We start from the raw sequence: 26,484 nt of genomic DNA, 5'->3' as shown, positions 1-26,484 counted from the left end.
TAAAAGCTCAACTAGTGTTTTCCATGCTCACAGTTGGAGATCCAGCTTATGGCTCTGTCTGAGTGCCAACTGCACGTGTCGTGGTTTCTGTTGCAGAGCGCCCTGTCGCGGGTTAGAGCCCCCTCTGTGTCCCTAGATTATTCCTTGCAAACATGGAGAGATTGTAGATTTCTCAGTTAGCATTTGAAGATGCACATGACACAACTCTCAGTAACATGGGAAGTAACGCGGCATCCAGCGGCAACACCCTTCGCAAGGAACATGGCACTCTGGGTAGGCTTTACCCTCATCTTCACTGCACTGCACCTGGGTGGCCCCCTCGCCTCCTCTCCTCCTTGGTTTTGGTGGTGGGCTTAAGCTGCTCCTGAAGGGACAGGGGGATGCATGGCTTTAAGCTCCAGATAGCCACATACATCTAATTTTTTTAAAATTGGCGCCTTCTCCCACATTCAACAGAGCCCCTGCTGTCATTGAACAGGAGGCCAGCATGTGGGGCTCCCATCAGACAAGGGTAGGCGTGGCAAACTGAATGCAAGCCCCCCTATGTCTTAAATCTCTCAAGTTTGTAGTTCTTATGGGTTGCCTTAGCCTACGCACATCAAGTTTCTCAAGGTGGGGCCGGGAATATGGTGCGCTCTTCAAAGCGTCCGCTGTTGGTTAAAGAGTGTAACCTTTCTGCACGTTGATGGGTAAACTTTGCGGCAATGCAAGCAACGGGAGAGGCAGAGTGGCCTGAAACACTCACGTCACAATGCGCTCCCACCATGATTTAAATGCGCTTTGCAGCTAGACCATAAGGCCAGACTGAGAGCATGCATGTGCGGGAGGGGAGATAAACGGTGCTCACATGCCCGCTTTAATTTGCATGACTAGGGAAGTGGTAAGGGAAGAGGAGAAAGAGTGTGCCCTCCGGCCCCCTTCCTCTACTGCAGCATGCTCAAAGGGCATCACATTCCCCTCTCACTTGCCCACCCTCAGAAGACTGCACTTGGCGTGGTTGGATCAGACACAGCCTTTAAATGCTAGGGCTGGCCAAAGTAAACACAGCAATTACATTTGGGCTTGTTCATGAGAACCTGAATTGACAAGGTAAGGTTTCACATCACCAGCCGCACGCGTTGGGGGGGGGGGTATGCACCACGGCCAGGGAGTGGTCTGGCTCTGGCTGTTAACCTCAAAATCCACCGCTGCACAGTGCTCATTGCTACCTGCAATTTGCTCGTTCACACAGTCACACCTCTAATCGTTGTGCTCAAGCAGACCCATTGCCGCAGAGTGCTCTGTAACACTAAAGTAGAAGTCACACTCCTTCAAGCTAAACTCACAATCTCACTGATTGGTTGGTTCTCAGTGGTGCTCAGATTAAAGCTAGCAGGTGCATTTGAAACCAGAAACTGGTTTGTCACTGCAAGAGCATGCTGTGGAAAATTACCAAACTCACCCCCCTTCATTTCCGATGTCTGCTCGGGACCACCAGCCTTCAGCCAAGCCTCGCGCATGAGGGAGTAGTGCTTGGCCTCCCAGCGACGCTTGGTTCTCCACCGCAGGCCGCTCTCAGCTTTAAGTACTCTTTTTTGAGCGCTTTCCACTTGTTTTGAATCTGAGTAGGGCTCCTGTTGTGTCCCCTCCTTGCCATGGCCTTGCTGAGGCCGGAGTATATTTTCCTGTTGGGAGCCTTCCCGCTACCCACCAGGTTCGGCGCCACCCCCCTGCTGATCACAGACAGTATCATCGCCTCCACCTCCTCTTCCGACCAGTTCACACCCCGAGAGGACGACATATCGACCCTTAAGTGCTCACTGTTACTGAGGGTGATAGAATTGCGAGAGGGGGATGGGCCAACGAGCCCGCACAGGCGCCTTGGAAGGGCAGCCTAGTGAGCTAACGGGAAAACGACGTGACGTTGCATGTTTAACCCCGGAACTTCCTGTCCCTCATGCCTCCAGCGCACAGGCTGTAAAACTGCTGTTAGAGTGCTCCCAGCAAACAAGCATCCATGCGTTACGCAACAGGAGTCCTGGCAGTGTCCTATGAACTTCCAGTGCACAGTCCTCACTTAAGGCCTCACTGTTCCCACACATACCTCATAATAATACAATTTTTCGCCCGCGTTTATAGGTCGGGGCTGTCATGACCCCATCTTGGAGCTTGCCCAGGGACCATTGAATTCCAGGAGTGATTCCCCCCCCCCCCCCCCCCAAACCACCGCATCTTTTTTTCACGCCTCCCAAAGGTAGCACCGTGCACCCACTAATCAACTCATGAGACAATTCCTTTAGCAATTGAAAGGTGGTTCACCTGGATGCTGTCTCCAAGTGTGAGTGGAGAGGGGGGGAGATGTGTGGTAGAATTGAGAGACCGCAGGCGTGTAGGTTTGGTTTATCAGTGGAAAAACTTTATTACGGAAAATAAAAAAAAAATTTTTGCACATTAGCACACACACCAATGGTACAAGACATGAACGGAGGAGACTACTGCTGCACAGGGCGGTTGCAGTAGAGGTAGGTGGCCAGGGCATTCCTCACAGCCTTCCCCCTTGCCAGATGCTGATCCTCAGAGTAGGACCCCTCACCCTGGTCAATTATGATGGGCTGCTGCTCTTCCATCTGAGTTAGCAGGGGGCCAGTCCGCCATTCACTCTCCGGAGAGTCCTGATTTTCCGCTTCGCATAGGTTGTGTAGAACAACACAAGTGGCAACCAGGGAGTTAACCCTCTCCACCCTTATGGGCAACTTGTGCCACAGGCACTTCCACCTCCCCTTTAATCGCCCAAAGGCACGCTCCACACCACATCTGGCCCTGCTCATTCTTCTGTTGTACAGGCGCTCTATCGCGTTCCGTGGATGAAGGTATGGCTTTACAAGCCACCTCCGCATGGGGAATGCGCCATCCGCCAAAATCAACGGTGGGACAGCCACGCCGTGAATGGACAATACAGGGTTAACTGGGAAGAAGGCACCCCTGTCCATGGCCTGTGTGAAATGGCAACCCCTGAAAATGTGCGCGTCGTGGCTTCTACCGGGGTGACCAATGTCCACCTCAAAGAAGCGTCCTTTGTCATCGCAAACAGCCATAAGAACAATGGAGGCCACCCTCTTCCTGTTGATGTAGTCCGCAGGGGCGTCCGATGGGTTTAGAATCTGTATGTGGCACCCATCAATTGCTCCGACGCACTGTGGGAAGCCTATGTTGGCAAATCCGCGCATAACCTGGAGGTTGTTTGGGAAAAACAGACAGTTAGTGTCATGGCGCCATTGCTCTGTGTCTCTGAACAGCGGCAGGGTGAGGCACATGAGTGCGCTATGGGACGATTCTGCAGGCATGCCCCTTGCCATGGGCGCTACTCTCCTCATCAGAGATCCTGCTCTGAATTTTCTTCATTTCCTCTCTTCTCTATTTTTAATACAGAAAAGGCGGGAGGGCCAATTGGCTGAATGGCCCTCCCTGGATTAAAATCTGGGCCCGTCCTGGTACCGCAGCACTGCCAGGACAGGCCCCAGTTTAAAAAGATGCTGCCGCACCAAATTCACCCATAAACCTGCCTGGGTTGTGGTTGCCCAGTGCCTGGCAGCTGTATCAATACAGTGTGCAATGCCAGGCGCTTAGCCGAAACCGCCCCTTAAGGAGTGGTGTCGGTGGGCGCCATTTACCCAAGATACTCAAATGCGAAAACAAATTCGTAACGCCATATCTGCCTCAACCCCTGCGATCACGGTGAGGATATCTGCCCCTGGGTGGAACCTTCCCCAGCCCTTCCTCCCAAAAACTGGCCCCAGAATGTTCAACATTTTTGCCCTCTCTGACCTGAGCGCACCCCACAGCTCCCTTTTTCTTCCAAAATTAGATATGCATACCCACAATTCCTGGACGGTCCGCTCTGGGTTCGGAACGGCGCAAAGACGCATCCCGATGACGTTGTTGAAGCCTACCCACCACGGGAGTCGCCTCCCCCCGTCCATTTCCGAATAAAATAAAGAAAGGGGAACATGTGTCCCCCACTGCCTGGACTCTGTGTAATCAAACTCCAGAAAATTCGAAACTGTACCTCAGGGCCACCAGACCCAAGAGACACGCACCCAAAAAGTGAGAGTGTGCACGACTGGTAGCACTATCAAACCCGCTGTCAGCCTACCTTCTCCACTGGATCCGCAAACCGGACAACCCTCTTGAACAGGATGTTCTTCACGGCTTCACAGAATTCATGGACAGCCTCGAAAGCGGTGGTGGTGCCCACTCCAAACTGCTGCCGCACCTCCCTGAAGGAGTTGGGACTGGCCAGATACCAAATGGCCATCCCCACTCGCATCTCCACGGGCAACGCCGCCCGCATGCGTGTGTCTTGGCGCCTCAATGCTGGTGCTAGGCTGTCAACGATCCTCTGGAACGTTCCTCTGCTCATGCGGAAGTTCTTGAGCCATTCCTCATCGTTCCATGATGACCACACGCAGTTATACCACCAGTCCCTGCTACGGTGCGGGTACACCCAGAAGCGGCGCGGCGTGGGGGCGGCGGCCAAGGCAACCCAACGGCGAGACCCACGCGCCCTGCGCCCACTGACCGGCGAAAGTGCAGAAGCCTGCGGCAAACTATCATGCACATCCGTGGCGTGCATGAAGGCTTGTGCGGCAGACACGACCCTCGTCCAGTGGCACAGAAGCGTCACAACCAGAAGAAGCAGCTCTGTCTCCTCTGTGTCCGGAGGCATTGCGACCTGATGGCTTTCCATCAGATATTATGCCCACAAAGCAGTTCTGTAGCAAAAGCGAGGCACAACTAGTGAGGGCAACCTACTAACCAGGTAGCAGTACCTCGACTCCTTGGTAACGCGAGAACTCGAGGCTACGATATGAAATGGCGACGAGATCACGTCTCAATCAACGCGAGATGTATCGAGCTAACGGCGGCCAATCAGGGGTTTCACCCACCCACGTCACGTCCTCACGTGACAACGAGGCAACGCCCTCACGGGTGACGCAAGGAACGTTTAGCCCACCCCCGGACCGCCCAAGGACTGCGCGCAAGCCAATCAGATTCGTCGTTTGCACCGCATTCCTGTGAGATGCAAAAACACGGGACTCGCGAAGCAAGGGGAAGATGCGTGACTACAGGGCCATGTGCAAATGCCATCGAGCGACGAAACTACATTAAAAAGGCAAGGAATCAATGCGGTTCGCTTTTATTCTGGAACAAAAAGTGTGTGCGAAAACGCCCACGGTTTGTTCTTGATTTAATATATGAGGTCGTTACGGTTTCTGCCTTTTTTTCGCACACACTTGAGCTGTAATGTGGCCCGACTCCTAATCTGTCGCTCATTTCAGCCTTTGTCTCACATTTTCCTGTTGCTCGATAATTGTGCAACTTTCTGGGATAAAACGGATTCCCCCACACAATCTGGTGCCTAGGTGCAAAATGCAACTGGAACAAGCGACTGCAAGGGATCACGCCCACTGTGTGATGCGATTTCCTCCAACCAATCAGGATGCGGTAGAGTTTGCCAGTTGCACGCGCATATTCCACTGTTTCGTTTCCGTCTCCTCCCGCCCCTCCTCGCGGTCACTCATGCAGTGCATTGTTTCCAACGCCGCACCGATATCTCGAGATAGCGAGTTCTCAACGCAGTGGTACACTGAGATAGTGAAATCACGCTGACTCGTTAGCTCGTGATGACAGGGGTCAAATATCACATGGAACCTGCCCTTGGACAGCACAACAGCCAATCAGAACTCTCGTTTGTACTGCATTCCAGGGCAATGCAAAACCAAGGGGTTTCTGAAGCAACAAGAACATCCACAACAACCTGGTGATGTGTGATCTCGAGCGACGAAACAGCAACAAAAAGGTCAGGATGTCGATGCGGATTGCCTTAATTCAAGAACAAACCGTGTGTGCAAAAAAGCCCTTAGCTACATATTTTAGTCATGGTGGGCCAGCTACCCTTTGGGGACTCTTGCCCTGCATCACTGCGCCAAGGACACACAGTAGACTTCTGGCAGACCCTGGATGCTGCAGGCCACTTTGGGGTCTGAAGGTTTTAACCACCCGTCTGCTATTGCTCTTGGGAGGGTTGTTGGCTGTCGGATGGGCTTGCCTGACACAGGAATTTAGAGCATGAAAGGATGGTTCTCTGGGCGGTTCTGAATCTTCAGCCCTGTGATGCTATTTTCAGTACTTTCCCCCTACTCTATGGTTAAACTAGTAAATATCTTGGAAATGCTGCAAGTCGAAAAAACAGAAGGACCAGATAATGAAAGATGTAGGACAGGAAGTTGCTTTCCTCCCTATTTGAGTTGTATCAGTGGTGTAGCACCAATGGGGTAGGGGGAGGTATGCCCCGGGCGCACGCTGGTGTGTGGGCATGGCGTGGGTGTGGGCATTCCGGTGTGTGGCAAGGGCATGGCAGGGACGCACACGTGCCCCGGCCGCCGTTCCCCCTTGCTCTGCCCCTGGGTTGCGTGTCCTGATTTTCAGAAATTCAGCTTAGAAAGGCATGGGGGGTGGGTGGGCGAATCCCAAAGGTTTAGTTCGGAAGAATTTGAATCAGGCCAGTTCACACATTACACAGGCGCAAACCTGAGCTGGCCACCAAATGTACGTTCAACAGTGAGCCACGGTGGCTCACTGGTGTGCATGCATCTCTAGGATGGAGCATTACTTGAAGCACCTGTTTGGTAGGTTTACGTTTTTGGACATACACTTAGAAAGAAACGTTGGGTTTGTACCTAAAACTACATAATGTGTGAATGTGATTGGGGGGAGAGCCAATCTTCTTTCACTTATAGCCGGAGCCTGGTCTCCAAACGTGTGCCTGCATCCCAGTCTGGGCAGCTGAGAACCTGGGTCGAGCTACCTGGAAACCGGCAGACAACGAGGGCACGGTTGGGGAGGCCCCCCTGCATGCCTGGCTGAGTTCAGGAGTGCTTCGGTAGTGGATGGGAGCCACCTGGAAGGGGCCAGGAGAGACGGGTGCAGAAGTGGGGGCCGTTTCCACCCTCCAGATTGGCTCATCCAGTGTGGTAGCAGAGCGGGGGGGCAACACTGTCGGGGCCAGGCTGCCTGAAGTGGGCACAGGAGCGGGTGTGGAGAAGCGACGAATCTCGTAGGTCCGGGCGGTTTTCACAGGGGCTTGTTTAGCTGCACTGAAAGATAAACCGGACTGCTGGGCCGGCTGGACGGTGGAGGCCTGGGCAGCAGAAGCCGGAGTCTCCCCGAAGCAGAACATGGCAGACTTGAGCTGGTATGGCTGGTGCCGCAGAAAATCAATGGCCTGGATCCCCGATTTCTGGCTCGGGGCCTTTTTCACTCTGCTTTCTGCTTTGTTGGCCTGAGACTTGCTGGCTGCCAAGGGATAAAATGGGGAATGCAGAGGGTTGTAAGCAATAGGAGGTGGGGCACGGATGTTCGGGGAGTACTTCCAAGCGGAAGGTAGGGAAGGCGTAGGGGATGGGCTCCGGGGCTTTGGGGATGGCGCTGGTGCTGCTTCCACCACAAACCTATCCATGCGGCTCTGTCGCTTGGCAAAAAGCTCCGCCCCTTTTCCTTTCAGGTGGGAGATATCCCGTGCAAGAGACGACCCGTTCACCAGTCTGCCCGTGGAGTTTGGTTGCTGCGGCTTAGGGGCGACCGGGGGCGGGGTCTTGAACCTTCGGGCAGAAGGCTGCATGAAGTTGCAGGCTTCTGCCCCGAGACTCAGGAAGTCTTCCTCCGGCCCCGACTCAAAGCCTGCCCCGTGTTGGTCACTTTTGGGCTTTTCATCCAGGTTCTGCACTAAAGAAAGCAGCTCTGGGTTAGGAGAATTCTCTTTCTTCTCCTCCACAGCCTTGAACATGGGCTTCTTACTGCTCCGCCGACGGGCTTCCTGCAAGATACCCGTTCGGGGGCCCGGCACGGCTATCCTCTGCTCCCTGGAGATTACAGGCTCGGAAGCAGACCGTGGAGCGGCTGGGGCTGCTGGTGGCTGGCTGGGCTGTAGCGGGAGCGGGTTGATGTACAAAGAAGAGGATGTCGTCTCCTGTGTTTGTGGTGAGGGCTTAGGAGCAGCTGCATCTTCAGCTGGTCTGGAGGGATTGGACAGGTATATGGAAGCAGTGAAGGTTCTCGCTGCGTTGGAAGACAGTCTGTCCTCCGCTGAACTTCCACTTCGGAAATGGGTTGCTGCTGGCTGCAGAGTGCTTGGGGCGGTTGGGACATACAGAGAGACCGAAGCACTCGCGGGGTTGGCTGGCTGCACTGCTGCGGGTATGGGAGGAGGCACGGGGGTCCCTGGAGGGACGGGTGAGAAAGGGGGTGGAGCAGTCCTCTGTCCCCCTCGGACCTCACTGGTTTTCCTCAGCATGGAGGGTCTGAACACAACGGAGGAAGTCACAGGCCGCTGCTCAGAGAAACCGGGAGTGAAAGGCCGGGCAGACCTGTTGAAGATTCCTGTGGGGCTAGGAGAGATCTGGGAACGTCCACCTGCTCCACGGGGCGTGGTTCTGGGGGACTGGAGTGGAGCAGTGTTGGGTGAGGGCAACTGGCTGGCGACTTGGCCAGCTTCCAAATGGACACTCGATGGGACCTTCGCTGCCTTCTGTGGAGTAGACATTTCACTGTTTCCCACGCTGGGTGACAGTGGGAGAGCTGGAGGCGGGTGTTGTTCCTCGGCCTTCTGGGCAGGGACTTTCTCCACCGTGTGTCTGCCGGCCTTCTGCCGCTGCTGCTCAAACAACTGTGCCCCCCTGCCGGAGGCTTCGCTGAGGCCCAGCTGAGGCTGGTTCTGCCCTGGCTGTTCCTTGGGCTTCTCGATATCGAGGTAGGTATTATCCCAGTCGGAGTGATTGGTTAAGCTCCGAGCCTCAGAAAAGCCTTCCTCGTCAAACTCGGACTCGCTGGTGGGGAAGACCCCCTCCTCTTCATCGTAGCAACGGTCTTCGTCGACGCTCCCGAAACTGACCAGGGTGTACTTCTTGGCCCTCTGCCTGCGCTTTTTGAACATCAGGACGCCCTTGGAATGGGGGTTGGGGGCGTCCGTCAGTAGGGAAGCGATGGTTCGACACTTCGTTTTGGCTTCCTTCACGTTTTTCTCCTGCATGCTCTCGCTGTGGTGGAGCTCTGCAAGGGACAGGAAAAGACACAGTCAGGATCAGTGGTGGGATCCAAAAATTTTAATAACAGGTTCCCTCGCCAGCCCCCCCTCAGCAAAGGGGGCAGAGGCGTACCTGGGCAAACCTGAGCCCTGGGCAAAACCTGAGTTGGATGCCCCCCACCCCATGGGCAGCCAACCCACCACGACCCCAAAAATTTTTTTTGCACCAGGTCATTTCTAAATCATCATCCCATTATAGAAAATGCCCCAACTCACAAATCTGAGCACAGCCATGGTGAAACACACAGGTTCTTTGACAGAGACTGGTGAGATAAAAGGTACGAAAGGATGAGAATCCATGAATTGCAGCACCTGAAAGGGATTAACCCAGTTCAGGGAGTGACATTATTAGTCGCAATTGATATACGGAACCTTCACGTTCAAAGGCAGTATGCCTCTCGGGGAGGCGAGGGCGTGGAGATGGGAAAGGCGGACCCAATCAGTAACCCCCTCTCGGCACACACAAATAATTAGTAACCCACTCTCGGGAACTGGTGAGAACCTGCTGGATCCCACCTCTGGTCAGGATGCTCTGCAAGCAATCAGATTTTAAAGGCTGGCAAGGAGGACCAGATCCTTTTTAGTGGCTCTTTAGTGGCTCTTCCCACAAACCATCATGTAAGCTGCCCTGGGACTTCGGTGTAGGGTGGGGGAATAAATGGAATAAACAAATATTAATAAATAATAAATTAGCAGGAGGGTGTGGGGCCCATTGCAGGCACAATTCCAGAAACTACAAAAGCGTTTCCCCTCTTTAAAGAGAAAAGTGTGCGTGTGTGTGTGTGTGTGTGGGTGGGAATTGTACTTGTGCTATTCTTTATTACTTGTCTTCAGATTGTTCTGCTTTTTAATCATTTTTATCTGTTTTAATGGGAAACAAGGGAAACTCTCAGGCATTCTGCCTCTCACCCCATCCAGCCGGCCAAATTATAGGCAGACTGGGGCAGTGCCTCTATTTTTAGATGGTAAAATCACAACGCATTTTTGGATCTGGATTTTCTTGTCCAAATTGGTGTGAAATACTCAGAGATTACAGTCCTCATCCAAGGGATTTTAAAGGAACATCAGGGAAATAGAAGGAAGGGTCTTGATAGGCAATTACATTTCTCACTTCTGGATAGAACAGGCACATTTGGCAAAACTCACATACAGTCTAGTATATATATATATAAACCTTTAATGGCATAATATACAGTCTAGTAAATGAAATACAAAGTAAGCATAAGAGTTCCCATAGTCCAGGGGTAGGGCACCTGCGGCTCGAGAGCCGCAAGCGGCTCTTCTGCCCTTGCACAGCGGCTCCACGCGCCAAGCTGCCGGCCCCATCCTTGCCTGCCCTGCAGGGCGGGCGCTCCAACTGCCCACGGTTGGCTGGGCCACGCTGCGGGCTTCCCCTCTTGCCCGCCCCGTTGGAGCGGGGTGGGCACTTTCCCGGCGGCCGGCAAGGCTGAGCCGCCGGCTTCATCCTTGCCCACCCTGCAGGCAGCAGGGTGGGCGCACCAATTTGCCCGCGGCCGGCTGGGCCGCACCGCCGGCTTCCCCTCTCGCCCGCCCCGTTTGAGCGGGGTGGGCGCTTTCCCGGCGGCCGGCAAGGCCGAGCTGCTGGCCCCATCCTTTCCCACCCTGCAGGGTGGACGCATCCATGCGCTTCTCAGAATGAGCGGAGTAAAAGGTAAAGAAACCCAGTATACACAGTGTTATCTTTATTTTAAATGTCAAAAATTATTTGCAGCTCCAAGTGTTTCTTTTCCTGTGGAAAACGGGTCCAAATGGCTCTTTAAGTGTTAAAGGTTCCCTACCCCTGCCATAGTCCCTTATTGAGAACTTACTGGGCAAATGCAAGGAAGAGGAGCACACAGGATCCAAAAATCACCTCCCAACAGACCAGTGATTGGCAGAAGGCCTAGACACAGAAACCCACCAAGGATCATCTTCTCTGGTGGGAAGGTGGACAATGAGCCCTTCGGGGGTAGGGCAGTCTATTAAATGCAATAAATAATAATAATAATAAATAATAATAAATAATAATTGGCTGCTGGTTGATCAATATGCCAGTCATGTCCACTATCAGCTGGCTTTCTCTCTGACCTCTTCTTCCACCATCTTGTTGCCTGATGTCAAACTCTGATTTGGGTCATATTACAAAGTCCATGTATTTCTCCTCTCCCTCCCCACAAATGCCTGGGAAATTAATTCCTAGGAATGCAGGGCTAGCTCAGATCAGGACTGCAGGGCACAGGGAGCAGGGCTGGAGCAAGGGGGTCCTGCACCCAGGGCACACGTGCACCCCCGCCACAGAACGCCCCTGCCAGACCCCACACTAGTGTGTGCCCCGAGCGTCACACCCCCACCCCCTTGGCGCTATGCCACTGAGAGGGAGAGGTGGCATAACTCTCCTGCTATGCCATTTTCCTGACCTGCTGTAGCCCTGGGGACCTGCTGTTGAGGAGACTTACCTGTCGCCATCAACATATGTAGTTTTTCCCAATAGGGCAAACAGCCATCCCCAGGGCCATTTGGGATCAGGGGAGTAGTTTCCCTGCATGAATACTGAGCCCCCTTCACCCAGGATTTAAGTTCTGATGGAGCACAGAAGAAGAGTTTGGATGTATATCCCCCCTCTCTTCTGTAAGGAGACTCAAAGGGGCTTACAATCTCCTCCCCCCCCACACACACAACAAACACCTTATGGGGTGGGTGGGGCTGAGAGAGCTCAGAAGAACTGTGACTAGCCCAAGGTCACCCAGCTGGCATATGTTGGAGTGCACAAGCTAAATCTGTGTATGTCTGACAAACACGTTGGGCTATGTGGGGGGTGGGGGGTGGGATACCAGGACTACTGAATGCATGAATTGGCTCCCCTGAAGCTGCATCAACAAGGCACAAAACAAAACAAAAATGGGAGAAAGAAGGATTTCTAGACATTGGTAATACTAAAAAATTAATAGACAGTTGGAAAAATATAAAGATTGAGAAATATATGGAGTTAGAAAGAAAAGTGATATTAAAATGGTATAGAACACCAAAACAACTAGCATATATGATAAAAGGACTTAAATGCTGGCACTGTGGAGACCAAGAGGCATATTATAGCCATATGTGGATAGAATGTGCAGAAGTAAAACATTTTTTGGACAATTGTATTGTTATATATCGAGAAACTGGTGAAGATAAATATTGATGTTCATGGGTGTAATGGAAGACAGAAGGGTGGACAAACAATATAGTTATATGTCTAAAATAATGACCAAAGCAGCCCATGCAACAATAGCCTTGGGCTGGAAAGAAAAGAAAAAATGGACACTTCAGAGATGGTTAGAATATATCTGGGAACAAGTGACACTTGATATTTTCAATATACTAACCAAAAATAAGACGTGGCAAGATAAACAGAATGAAATTTTGAAGATATGGATAATATACGTGGACTGGATGAAAGAAGCTCGAGTCAACGAAGAAATATGGGAGAAGAGGCTACAGAGAACGAACTTACTGCTGTTTGTGTGACAAAACTATGAAGAAGAAGTAATGGGGGGAAGGAGAAAAGGGGGAAAAAGTATTGTTTGAAAATGTATGAAGAAGGAAATTACTATAAACTGTAAAATTCAAATGATACAATAAAAATTATTTTTAAAAAGCAAGGCACAAAACACAAAGGGTTAAGTGCCTCCTTTCGTTATCTCACAATGTTATTCGTTTTTCTATGTGATCACTTGCAACGTCTATGATTAAGAGGTATAGATTTTTATTAGTTTTTTACCCACATTCACATCCCAAGAAAATAGCCCATGTCGAGCGCAGAACGGGCCCTTCCTTCTGTTCTTTCAGCTTGTTCCTGAGCATGCCGTCCAAGCACTGGTTGTGGTTTCCCTGTCCCTGGCCTTCCTCACTCAGCCTCTGTAAAAGCAACCCAGAGAAGAGGAAGCCAACCTATCAAGTGTCTTCCTCCTCTCTGGTTTCCCCCACCACTAAAGTGCCCTGCCACGCTGGTATTCCTCAGCAGCCACAATGCAAATGTGGGGGGGGGGGGGAGCTGTCCTTATTGCATACTAGAGTGCAGACTGAAATTTGGGTCACATGGTGTGGGGAGATGTTTTGTGAGTGTGTTCACATACTGTGAAATAAAGCCCCTATTTTGGCAGTTCTTGGCAAAACTGAGAGGCTCATTCTGCACATGCAGAATAATGCACTTTCAAACTGCTTTCAGTGCTCTTTGAAGCTGTGCGGAATGGCAAAATCCACTTGCAAACAGTTGTGAAAGTGGTTTGAAAACGCATTATTTTGCGTGTGCGGAAGGGGCCAGAGAGAGAGAGAGAGAGAAACAGGCCCTGGACCTTCAGAAGCCCTTTCTTCTGGGACACTGGAATCCTCTCAAAGAAGTGGCCAGGTCTCCACTCTCTGTAGAGAATCTCCTAACCGAGGCACCCGAGTCACACACCCAAAGGCCCTGTTATCCTCCTGCTCTCCCCGAGATGGGTGCAGCTCATGAGAGCTGTGACAACCCAAGTGGAAAGCAGGGCCTCTCGACCAAAAATCCATGTCCCATCTATTCCAGAATGCCGCCCACTTGAGGGCAATCCAGGGTTATCAGTTCTACTGTCAAGCACAAGGGTGGAGAAGCAACACAGAAGTCCATGACATTGGGAGGGGGGACCGGGGGGGGAGGAATGAAAGCAGAAAGGAAGTTCTATAGAGCTTGTTAAATTCCTTCTGGCAAGCAGGAGGCCACCCTGCATGAGGAATTGCCAGCCACCTTCTTGAGCCTTGGGCTACCAGATACGTGCTGTTTCATGAAATGTGACTGGTAGTTTGCTCTACCCCAAGAGTTCAGGGTAACGTATGGCACTGGTAATCAAAGAAATGGAGCCATAGTCTTCAAACGATTCATTTTCTGAAGTCGATGGGGGAAAGAAAGGAAAATAGAATGTAATACTGTACTCGGGTATGAAATGGATGGACCTATATTTCCGGGCAGCACCAGCCCTGTAGTTCATAAGATCAACTCTAAAATCACTTCTGTACTCCAAGACCGGAAGGAAAACACATTTGGGAGACCGGCTTCTTTTGACTCCCTTTTCCACGGTGGTCATCATGGGAAGGGAAGCAGGAAGTGGGAGGCAGAGGACAGAAATCAGTAGAAATTCCAAGGGGACATAAACCTCGCACCTGTAATCAGACCCCAAGGTCTGTCCTGTTTGGAATGGCAGCCAGGCAGAGGGTCCTTGGGAAGCCCCCAGGCAGGACATTAAAGCCCTCACCCCACCCACCCCACCCCTGTCCCATGGAGTCAGAGTCACACGACCTCTGACAACCCTTGATATCCAGGATGAATGAGTCTAACCCAGTGGTGGCGAACCTATGGCACGAGTGCCAGAGGTGGCACTCAGAGCCCTCTCTGTGGGCATGCACAAACAGAGTGCCCTCCCCCACATCTAGGCTGGCCTGGGCTGCTGGGCTCGATTATTAGCATTAAACCTAAGACCTAGTTTTGGGGAAGCAGTGTAGGTAACCCTGTTAAGCACTGTTAAACCCCACTGATCTTCATGCAAAGAACTAAAATGTGACCCTTTACCTGGGAGTAAACTCAGTTTGCTGGCAATGGGTCTTGCTTCTGAGTAAACCCTCCTAGGGTCGTGATTCACCGATTGGAAGAGTGGCACAGTTGCTTCAAAGCAAAGCCACCGACTACCACCAAGCTTACTCCTGAGTAACGCACGCCTCGGAGCCAGCCATTTTTTTCTAAACTAAAACCTCAGTATTTAGGTTAAATTGCCGGGTTGGCACTTTGCGATAAATACGTGGGTTTTGGGTTGCAGTTTTGGCACTCGGTCTCAAAAAGGTTCGCCATCACTGGTCTAACCCTTTGAAGGAAGAACATCTAAACACCCTCAGAGCCTCTTGTGAATTCTCTCAATTCGGGACACCATGTACAAAGAAGACACTGCCTGTCCCAGATCTACGCCCATCAGTTTCGTTGGCTGGATGCATTATTATTTCTACGGCTACTGAGGATGTGTCCAGAGGTCCAAAGAACAAGATTGGAGATTCAACCACATTTCCACTGTTTCTCCCCCTCCCCGCCCCCTTTCTCTAGGCTCCAAAATGTCAAACGCCAAACGCAACCTGAGAGCATCAGAAAAACCTCCGCTGGCACTGGAAGGCCTTTCTAAAGTTGGGCAGAAGAAGGAAACGAATACCTGCGTATGGTGGGTCCAGGCTCTTGAAAGGGGCATCCGGGCCGGGAGAGGAGGGCATGTCACGCACCCTTTTTAACTCGCAGCTCTCCATAAAGAGAACGAGCGAAGCGGAGCGGCTTCCTTCTGGAGCGGAACCAAAACTTAAAAAGAGCCCCGAGCCCTTTGATGGAGCCCCGGCTGGCCTTTTAAAGCCTCCCCTTTGTCTATCTGGCTTTGCTGCTGAAAGCCATGAGGTAACTCGCTCTATTTTTACCCCCTGAGCACCATCACTAAACAGCCTGATGGACATTGTCATCTGTCAAACACTCTTCCTATTGCTGGGGTTTTATGTTAACCCACCCCTAGCTTCCTCACCACAAAAGCTTAGATGCTGAGGAGCACTGGCCTGCGGGGGGGGGGGGGGGGGGGGGGGGCACAAAGCGGGGGGGGGAAGGGGGGGGGAGGGGACCCTGGCCCGGGTGGACCGTGGGTGGGCCCCCCCCGCCGCCGCCGCGGGTGGGGGGGGGGGGTGGGGGGGGGGGGGGGTGGGGGGGGGGGGGGGTGGGGGGGGGTGTGGTGTGGGGGGTGGCGGGGCTGAGGGGGGGGGGGGGAGGGGGGGGGGGGGGGGGGGGGGGGGGGGGGGGGGGGGGGGGGGGGGGGGGGGTAGGGAAGTCACCAAGCATCGCGGTATCATATGGCAAGTACAGTCATCTGTCCCGATGCTAACTGATGATGCCTCACCTGTGACGCAGCGGGGCAGGAGTGCTTATTGTCCCTTAAGTTACTCCAATGCCCCTGGCCAGAGGTGGGATCCAGCAGGTTCTCACAGGTTCCAGAGAGTAGGTTACTAATTATTTGTGTGTGCCGAGAGGGGGTTACTAATGGGTGATTTTGCCATGTGATTTTTGCCTTAGTTACGCCCCTCCTCTCAGCAGTAGCGCGCAGAACTTGAAGCCGTCTAGCAGGAGGTGCACCTGCGTGCGTGGCAGCCTGCGCCTGCGTGCATTCGTTTCCCCGCCCAAGGACCGGCGCAGTGGCTGCGTCCTTGCCACAGCCCTGCCCAGCAATGCCCCGCCCCGAAATGCCTGGCCATGCCCTTGTCGTGCCCCGCCCAGCCCCATTGGCGCTATGCCACTGTTTGAATCCCACCACCATGGAAACCTGTTACTAAAATTTTTGGATCCCACCACTGTCCCTGGCCCTTTAAAACTCCTGTGTATCTGTGGGCGTTTCCCCACTCACCAGGATCCCCCCTATGCTGCGCGCTGCTCTCAGCGCGTGGCATCACGATAAGCAGCAGCGCCCGAGAGTCCCCACGTCATGAAGAGTCATCAAAAGTAATTTCCACTCCAGCTCCAAGGGATGCCGCAGCGTGCTGAGGGGTAGCGACAGCGGCAGCGTCGGTAAATAGCTGTCGCCGCTAATGTCGTTAAAGGGAGTGCTGGGGAACAGCGCTTCACCGAGAGTAGCGCGGGGCTTAAGGTAAATGGGGAAAGGCCCTGTGAAGTGAAATCTTTATTTACGGTCAGTGACCAAATCCTTGTGTATCTGTGCAAAACAAACAGACATGGGATGGTGGACATTCTGGAGGTTACTGTTTGTTCTTCATCTGTTTGCTTCAATCACCTCTAACACCCATGCGGAAATCTGATTTTTACAGAACGTGTGTTACACGTTCTCTTCTTCCTGCTCCCGCACTTTCGGATTCTCTATATGGGTGTTTTTCATCGACTCTGGTTGTGTATTGCTTTGGTTTATGCCCTGATTTGCACTTCCATTTTTGTGTCTTTTTGAAAATTTCTTTTTCCTCCCTGCACCAGTTTTCCCCAGCTTTTTTTCCAGACCACTTTTATTCAGATGTTTTTCTACAAGCTGATTTTAAGTTGACCTAATACAGAATGTTCTCCAAACTCCTCCAGCACGCTTTTCAATGATTAGATTGTCATCATTGATAAATAATTCCCCTCCGCTAGATGACGGATTTAAATTTATTTATTTTTAAGCCCCGTAATGCTGTAGTGTTGCAACCAAGCTGTCCAACCAAGCTGTCCTGGAGCGTATTAACCCAGAGATGTCCCTGGAGGGCAGGATCACTAGACAGAAGCTGACCTACTTCGGACATGTGATGAGGGCAAATTCACTGGAAAAAGAGATGCTACTCGGAATGGTCAGTGGCAAATCGAAATGGGGTAGGCCAAGGACTCATTGGTTGGAAACCATTAAGAGGGACGTGGGCATGAACATCAACCAATTGAAAGAAGTCGTGGCAAACAGGAAAGCATGGAGGGGACTGGTTTACAGAGTATCCAAGAGTCGGACACGACAAAACGGACAAAGAAGAAGAAGTTGCAATAATAGTTGATGCAGGTTCTCTGAGCTGCCAGCTTCCTTTTTTTTTAAAGTTAATCTCTATTGCCTCCCTTCACAGAGATACAAGAAAAAGCCATCTAGAGACTTTGTTTTTTTCTTCTAATAAATGCTGCAAATTTAAAGAACCTGCTTAAACTATTGGAATATTACAGAGCTGAAGTGCTATTTTAAGGCAGTGTTAAAAAAACAACAACCAAGGGGAGTGCTCTGATGTCACAGGCAGAAAACCACTCCAACGAAATACCAATATGCCAGAAAACAGAACAGGTGTGGCAAACAGGAACCTCTGCTGGCATAGAGCCTGTTAAGCCTGGTTGACAAAAGCATAGTTGAAAGAAAGTCTCCATATGTTATGGACTACAATTCCCATCAGCCCCTGCCAGCATAGCCAATTGGACATGCTTGGCAGGGACTGATGGGAATTGTAGTCCATAACATCTGGAGTGCCAAAGGTTCGCCACCACTGGATCTGGTAAAATCTCTTCTGTTCAAGACTTGGTGTACTATGTGGACTGGAAATGTTCTTTGTTGGTTTATTTCTCTCCAGACTCTTTGCGCTCCTTCTCAGTCAGTTCTGCTTAAATTCACTAAATCAGACAGTTGGGTCCCAAAATATTAACTAATGTTAATTTCCCTATTCATTTCCATTAAAACAATGACAGTAATAAGACTTTTTCATGGCATGCCTTTCATTCGTCATAAATAAATGAACGTCTCTTGTCGCCACCCTTTGTTTCCAGTGGAAAAGAAAGAATCACCTCCATAGAGTGACAGTCCTATAAACTACCCTTCCCAGCAGCAGAGATTTAGCGCCATTGCAGCGCAGAAATTCCTGCGGACGACCTCCAAGGCTGAACTATTTATAGCACAGGTTGAAGAGTGAATGTCCTTGCCTGTGGAAATTCACAGCAATGGATGGCAAGGTGGCAGGTAATTCTGCTAAAGCAAAGTAACCCACAACGCAGCCCTAAACCAGGTAAGACAGGAGTAACCCTGAATAGATTTGCACCGTGAGGTGAAGACTTATGACAGCGCTGTCTTCATTAACTGCACTGTAACTGGTGAACCGATTAGCATTTCTACACACAGCACTGGAGATTTCTTATAATCTGGTTACAAGTTCAGGAAGTCAGATTTTCATCCAATCAGAAGATTTATGTTGGGGAGATATGAACTGTTGTCTATAGACTGGACAACTGTTTGACTTCCCAGCTACTTCAGAGAAATTTATTATTATTTATTATATTTATATAACCGCCCTCCCCCGGAGGGCTCAGGGCGGTGAACAAAACATGGATAGAGCACAATAAAATCAGAGACTAAAATCAGTTAAATATTAGTTAATTTGGCTCTATATAAATAAACCCCATCCCATTAAATTTAAAGGAAACACTTCTTCACGCGACGTGTGATTGGTGTTTGGAATATTAAATATTATATATACTTTTAAATCCTATTAGAATCTAGCAAACTTTGGCCCAGTTCATTCCAATGGAAGTATTAAGTTCACTGAATCAACAGGAATGCATTTTATATTACTGACTGTTTCATGCTGTATTAATTTAGTCATCTTTTTAACATTCCTCACATTTTCTGCAAAGAGCCGTTGATGCGCTATGATAAGAATACATTCTGAGTTGAGTGAACTTTGGCAGCCAAAGTGATTTTTTCCATGGTTGATGTCACAGCCAAATGAGAGCCAAATGTAAGAGGTTAGAGGCTTAGAACAGCTGCACATTCTTTATATTTCAGGTTCTTTTTAGATAAGCCATTGCATATGCGATCTGGACTCCAAAGCAATCCCCAGTCTGTTCAAAGAAAGCCAAGGTGTGGCAGGAAAAACACATGACGCCTTGCCCTTGAAAGCCTCAAATGTTTCCTCGCCCAATCACAGAAGCCCTGCTCTCCCACCCCCCCACAAAAAAAGGCCATGCCTTTTACACCGGCGGGTAAAGCTAGGTCAGCTCCTGCAGGGAATCGAATTGCCCTAGTAGGGGTGCCAGCCTCCTGGGGGAGCCTGGGGATCCCCCAGAATTTCAGCTCCCCTCCAGATGATTGAGATCAGCTCCCCCTGGAGAAAAAGGCTGCTTTGGAGCAGAGGCGTAGCTACAAGGGGGCCGGGGGGGGCCGCGTCGCACCAGGCTCGCGCCGGGGGGGGGGGCGGCAAAAATGTCAGGGTTTTTTTGTATTTTTTAGTGTTTTTCAGTTTTTGGCCTACAGGGGGTGCAGTTTTTAGGCTAGCAGCACCAAAATTTCAGGGAGTTTGTTTGTGTTTTTTGTATTTTGTAGTGTTTTTTTCAGTTTTTGGCCAGCAAGGGGTGCAGTTTTTAGGCTAGCAGCATAGAAATTTCCAGGTATCTTTAGGAGTCTATCCTGTTGATACCAGCCAGGTTTGGTGAGGTTTGGTTCAGGGGGCCCAAAGTTATGGACTCCCAAAGGGGATACCCCATCCCCCATTGTTTCCAATGGGAGTTAATAGCAGATGAGGGCTACACCTTTGAGAGTCCATAGCTTTGGATCCCCTGAACCAAACGTCACCAAACTTGGCTGGTATCATCAGGATAGACTCCTAAAGATACCCGGAAATTTCTATGCTGCTAGCCTAAAAACTGCACCCCCTGCAGGCCAAAAACTGAAAAAACACTACAAAATACAAAAAACACAAATAAACATGCCCCCCCCAAAACTCAGATTTTGCACCGGGCTCCATTCTCCCTAGCTACACCTTTGCTTTGGAGGGCAGGCTCTATAGCATTTCACCCCACTGAGGACCCTCCCCCAGGTTCCACCCAGTGGTGGGATCCAAAGATTTTAGTAACAGGTTCCCATGGTGGTGGGATTCAAACTGTGGCGTAGCGCCAATGGGGCTGGGCTGGACACGACGGGGGCATGGCCGGGCATTCTGGGGGTGGGGCATTCCTGGGCGGGACTGTGGCAAGGATGCAGCTGCTGCGCCGGTCCTTGGGTGGGAAACGAGTGCACGCAGGCACAGGCTGCCACGCACGCCGGTGCACCTCCTGCTAGACTGCTTCAAGTTCTGCACGCTACTGCTGAGTGGAGGGGCGTAACAAAGGCAAAAATCATGTGGCAAAATCGCCAATTAGTAACCCCCTCTCGGCACACACAAATAATTAGTAACCTACTCTCGGGAACCTGTGAGAACCTGCTGGATCCCACCTCTGGTTCCACCCCAAAATCTCCAGGAGTTTTCCAAACTGGATCTGGCAAGCCAATCTCCAACCCCCCTCCCACTGCCCCAGCTGGCATCCGCCGGGGGGAGGGGGGCGACTCTAGGTCAGAAAGTCCAATAGAGCACAGTAACAAGGGGGAGAGGCCAGCTTGAGGGTGGGGGAGCTAGCCATTTGTCATTGGCCACTGAAGAAGATGGAGGCTTTCTTGTAAACTCAGTCTCACTGGAGTGAAAGCACCAAGCCACCCCCAGGACTTTCAAGGAACACCACTGGCCCCAAACCAAGATTCCCTCTGGGTCCCCATCACATTCCTGGGCACTTCAGCCCTAAGGGGCACTGGCCTAAGCATGCCAGCAGCACTGTGAGGGGGCAAAGGGAGGTGCCCTGGGGGTCAGTGAGGGCACGGCAGGAGCAGAGAGCAGGAAGGACAGCCAGAGCCGGTCCTCAGGGGAGAAAAGGCCTACTAGGAACTGGACAGGTCCAGGGAAAGGAGCTAAAAAGGGCCCAGCTGATGGGAGGAGAGTGCCTGGCTCCTGGAAGGAAGGAGAGCAGCCGGCTGAGGCTGAGCAGGGGAAGCAGGCCTGGAACCCGGGGGGAGCGTGTAATCACCACAGACAGTCCTGCCAGGTTGCATCAGGATCTGCTGCCTGGAACTGAACTGAACTGATTGGGGGAAAGGACCATTTTGGCACTGTGGAACATTGACCCCTTGGGGACACCGTGGTATGTCCCCGAGTCTCAGATGAGACTGGAGGTTTGCACGCTGACTGCCCCCGACGCAGTTGCTAGGAAGCCTCCTGCTCAAGTGAAAGGCTGTAGGTTCCTCTATGTTGTTATTTATTTATTTATTTGTTTGTTTGTTTGTTTATTTATTATGTTTATATACCACCCTCCCCAAAGGCTCAAGGGAGTGTCCATCAACGATAAAACAATTTAAAACATCATAATACATAATTTACATAAAATAATACATAAAATACTAAAACTACAGATGGCCTCAACCCCTCCCTCCCCCTTTATGTACCCATGGGAGGCCAGATGTTCTTATGGCGGAGTTGACATCATCCCGGCTGGCCAAACGCCTGGCGGAACAGGTCCGTTTTACAGGCCCTGCGGAAACTTTGTAAGTCCTGCAGGGCCCTGATCTCACCTGGAAGCCTGTTCCACCAGGTAGAGGCCAGAGCCGTAAAAGCCCTCGCCCTTGTAGAGGCCAGCCGGATTCCCTTCGGGCCAGGGATCACTGGTAGGTCTGCCTCCGATGAGCGGAGGGGCCTAGAAGGGCGGTATAGGGAGAGACGGTCCCTCAGATAAGCAGGGCCAAGGCTGCGAATGGCTTTGAAGGTCAATACCAAAACTTTAAACATGACCCGGTACTCGATTGGGAGCCAGTGCATTTGGTATAGGACCGGCATAATCCGGTCTCTAGCTGTTGCCCCGGAGAGGAGCCTATCACAGTCTATTGCCTTCCTCTCCACCTCCCCTTGCACAAAGTACCTCTCCTTCACACATCAGCAAAGCAGTTCAGTTACAGAAGATGGACCGGCAGATTGGAGTTGGCAGAAAAAAAATCAGAGAAGGCACGACAGGCCGTACGGAGCTCCAACTGCGAGCCGCTCAGCTGTACAGCTGGGACTCAATTAGCATTCCAAGTACACTGCTGCAGTCACCAAACTATTAATGCTGTCATCTAATATGGTGCTGGAATGAGTTGGGTACGAACAGGGAGCAGAGCATATGTGCAATTTATTTTCAGACCCTTTTTGTACTGTATGCAGGGCCGGAGCAAGGGGGAACTGCTATCAGGGCAGGCGCGTGCCCTGCCCCCTGCCACACCTCTGCCTGCCCCAGAACGCCCCCACCTTGCCCCCCTGGAACGCCCCCACCATGCCCCCGCCACACCCCGGAACGCCCCCACACTGGCACGTGCCCGGTGCATTGTGCCCCCTTTGCCCTCTTGGCACTACGCCACTGATTGTTTGCATTTTCTTATTCTATGTAATTCTGTGGAGAAAAAACCAATAAAAATACTATGAACAGCACAGAATGATTCCTCTGACTTGTGTCAGTCAGGGTAATAACTGACTGCCTACCAGAGGCTCCACAGATGTTAGCTCCACTAATGTCCTGAATGGCTGATTAGGATCAAGTCTCCATTCTGTGCCCTGACCTGGATGGCTTCTGGCAGGCCTGATCTCACCAAGCGAAGCAAGATTGGCCCTGATTCAGGTGTGGGCAGGAGATCCCCAAGGAAGTCTGGGATCACTCATCACTGTGCAGAGGCAGGCAATGGCAAACTATCTCTCTTCATTTCTTGTCTTGAAAACACCATGAGGGGTTGTCATAAAGTTAGCTGCTACTTGACAGCATTCCCTACCATCAGTATGGGTGTAGGACACAAAGTGAACAGGCTATGGCCATCTTGTCCTACACAGAATTGCCACTCTGGGTGAAGCAAGCCTGAGGAGGAAGAAGAAGAAGAGTTTGGATTTATATCCCCCCTTTCTCTCCTGCAGGAGACTCAAAGGGGCTGACAATCTCCTTGCCCTTCCCCCCTCACAACAAACACCTTGTGAGGTAGGTGGGGCTGAGAGAGCTCCGAGAAGCTGTGACTAGCCCAAGGTCACCCAGCTGGTGTGGGGGGGAGTGTACAGGCTAATCTGAATTCCCCAGATAAGCCTCCACAGCTCAGGTGGCAGAGCTGGGAATCAAACCCGGTTCCTCCAGATTAGATACACGAGCTCTTAACCTCTTACGCCACTGCTGGCGTAGGGTGGAGTTTAAGGTGGGGAGGGGCTTCAGTAGGGTCTAACGCTATAGATTCCACCTTCTGAAGTGACCATTTTCTTCAGGTGAACTGATCTCTGTGTTACGATGTCAGGGGGATGCGATCTAGGTAACTGAGATACATTCCCAGAATCGTGCAACTGCTTAAATCAACAAATTGCTGCTTCTAGAAAGATAGATGTAACCAGCCTGCTATATGTATCCACTGCCATCTGTGCATTCTTTCCTTGGTCTTTACTTTATTGCTTCACAAGCTTTGTAGACAACTAGGCTTCCCCTAGTACTCCTGTCCTATGGGAACTGTGTTGCATCCATTATCTTGCAGGCCAAGAAGCCATGTGGCTTTCTCTTGCTATCTGCCACCGACCTTGGGGCACCTTAGCTCCAAAAACTGTTTTTCACAAACTCTTGGGAAAATGGGAAGGAGGTTCTCTACAGGGGAAAAGGGGGACTGTGAATGCCAGCTTTGCTAGAACTGGCAGTGCCAAGTGTGGGGCTTCGATGCCCATTCAATAAATGCTACAGAGTCAATTTATTGGCTTCAGGTTCCGAGACCTAACACATGATCAGCCCCTGTTTGACCGTGCCATGTCTCCTGTCTCCTGCCCGGTACATGGGAACCTTTCTCTTCTCGTTCCCCTTCCCTCCTGTGCTTAGGTTTTTCTGCTTTGCTTCTCAGGCCTTGCCTGGAGATCAGTGGTAATTGCAGGAAGTCTCCAGGTAATCCTACCTCTATAGGTTGGCAGGCCTACCTCTACAGCCAGAGGTGGGATCCAGCAGGTTCTCACCAGTTCCCGAGAGTGGGTTACTAATTATTTATGTGTGCCGAGAGGGGGTTACTAATTGGGTCCGCTTTTCCATCTCCACACCCTCGCCTCCCCCTCTCTTCTTCTTTCTCGTAGCCCGGAGCTTGCTGGCTAGTAAGAGGAGGGACCCTTTAACTACTGTTGGGGGGGGGTGGGGGGGGGGGGGGGTGGGGGGGGGGGGGGGTGGGGGGGGGGGGGGGTGGGGGGGGGGGGGGGTGGGGGGGGGGGGGGGTGGGGGGGGGGGGGGGTGGGGGGGGGGGGGGGTGGGGGGGGGGGGGGGTGGGGGGGGGGGGGGGTGGGGGGGGGGGGGGGTGGGGGGGGGGGGGGGTGGGGGGGGGGGGGGGTGGGGGGGGGGGGGGGTGGGGGGGGGGGGGGGTGGGGGGGGGGGGGGGTGGGGGGGGGGGGGGGTGGGGGGGGGGGGGGGTGGGGGGGGGGGGGGGTGGGGGGGGGGGGGGGTGGGGGGGGGGGGGGGTGGGGGGGGGGGGGGGTGGGGGGGGGGGGGGGTGGGGGGGGGGGGGGGTGGGGGGGGGGGGGGGTGGGGGGGGGGGGGGGTGGGGGGGGGGGGGGGTGGGGGGGGGGGGGGGTGGGGGGGGGGGGGGGTGGGGGGGGGGGGGGGTGGGGGGGGGGGGGGGTGGGGGGGGGGGGGGGTGGGGGGGGGGGGGGGTGGGGGGGGGGGGGGGTGGGGGGGGGGGGGGGTGGGGGGGGGGGGGGGTGGGGGGGGGGGGGGGTGGGGGGGGGGGGGGGTGGGGGGGGGGGGGGGTGGGGGGGGGGGGGGGTGGGGGGGGGGGGGGGTGGGGGGGGGGGGGGGTGGGGGGGGGGGGGGGTGGGGGGGGGGGGGGGTGGGGGGGGGGGGGGGTGGGGGGGGGGGGGGGTGGGGGGGGGGGGGGGTGGGGGGGGGGGGGGGTGGGGGGGGGGGGGGGTGGGGGGGGGGGGGGGTGGGGGGGGGGGGGGGTGGGGGGGGGGGGGGGTGGGGGGGGGGGGGGGTGGGGGGGGGGGGGGGTGGGGGGGGGGGGGGGTGGGGGGGGGGGGGGGTGGGGGGGGGGGGGGGTGGGGGGGGGGGGGGGTGGGGGGGGGGGGGGGTGGGGGGGGGGGGGGGTGGGGGGGGGGGGGGGTGGGGGGGGGGGGGGGTGGGGGGGGGGGGGGGTGGGGGGGGGGGGGGGTGGGGGGGGGGGGGGGTGGGGGGGGGGGGGGGTGGGGGGGGGGGGGGGTGGGGGGGGGGGGGGGTGGGGGGGGGGGGGGGTGGGGGGGGGGGGGGGTGGGGGGGGGGGGGGGTGGGGGGGGGGGGGGGTGGGGGGGGGGGGGGGTGGGGGGGGGGGGGGGTGGGGGGGGGGGGGGGTGGGGGGGGGGGGGGGTGGGGGGGGGGGGGGGTGGGGGGGGGGGGGGGTGGGGGGGGGGGGGGGTGGGGGGGGGGGGGGGTGGGGGGGGGGGGGGGTGGGGGGGGGGGGGGGTGGGGGGGGGGGGGGGTGGGGGGGGGGGGGGGTGGGGGGGGGGGGGGGTGGGGGGGGGGGGGGGTGGGGGGGGGGGGGGGTGGGGGGGGGGGGGGGTGGGGGGGGGGGGGGGTGGGGGGGGGGGGGGGTGGGGGGGGGGGGGGGTGGGGGGGGGGGGGGGTGGGGGGGGGGGGGGGTGGGGGGGGGGGGGGGTGGGGGGGGGGGGGGGTGGGGGGGGGGGGGGGTGGGGGGGGGGGGGGGTGGGGGGGGGGGGGGGTGGGGGGGGGGGGGGGTGGGGGGGGGGGGGGGTGGGGGGGGGGGGGGGTGGGGGGGGGGGGGGGTGGGGGGGGGGGGGGGTGGGGGGGGGGGGGGGTGGGGGGGGGGGGGGGTGGGGGGGGGGGGGGGTGGGGGGGGGGGGGGGTGGGGGGGGGGGGGGGTGGGGGGGGGGGGGGGTGGGGGGGGGGGGGGGTGGGGGGGGGGGGGGGTGGGGGGGGGGGGGGGTGGGGGGGGGGGGGGGTGGGGGGGGGGGGGGGTGGGGGGGGGGGGGGGTGGGGGGGGGGGGGGGTGGGGGGGGGGGGGGGTGGGGGGGGGGGGGGGTGGGGGGGGGGG

The 26,484-nt window shown here is 54.3% G+C and overlaps 2 protein-coding genes across 2 annotated transcripts in view; both read right to left on the bottom strand.

Moving 5' to 3' along the window:
• Positions 1-2,329: 2,329 nt before the first annotated feature.
• On the bottom strand, positions 2,330-4,842 carry LOC125436870 (putative nuclease HARBI1). Its single transcript, XM_048504211.1, has 2 exons — positions 4,133-4,842; positions 2,330-3,209 (listed from the first exon to the last, which is right to left on the bottom strand). Exons 1-2 carry the CDS (start codon positions 4,724-4,726, stop codon positions 2,472-2,474), a joined length of 1,332 nt encoding a protein of 443 aa, XP_048360168.1. The 5' UTR covers positions 4,727-4,842; the 3' UTR covers positions 2,330-2,471.
• Positions 4,843-5,372: 530 nt separating this feature from the next.
• SYNPO2L (synaptopodin 2 like) overlaps positions 5,373-26,484 on the bottom strand; it is a 61,525-nt gene continuing 40,413 nt past the window's right edge. The window contains exon 4 of the mRNA XM_048504704.1: positions 5,373-9,087. Within this exon, the coding sequence (XP_048360661.1) occupies positions 6,770-9,087 (2,318 nt within the window). The 3' untranslated portion in view covers positions 5,373-6,769. The remainder of the gene's footprint in view (positions 9,088-26,484) is intronic.

This window comes from Sphaerodactylus townsendi, linkage group LG07 (genome assembly GCF_021028975.2).
Source record: "Sphaerodactylus townsendi isolate TG3544 linkage group LG07, MPM_Stown_v2.3, whole genome shotgun sequence".
Lineage (NCBI taxonomy): Eukaryota > Metazoa > Chordata > Lepidosauria > Squamata > Sphaerodactylidae > Sphaerodactylus > Sphaerodactylus townsendi.
The sequence above is the reverse complement of the archived record's forward strand: the minus strand, read 5'-3'. Positions and strand labels throughout refer to the sequence as shown.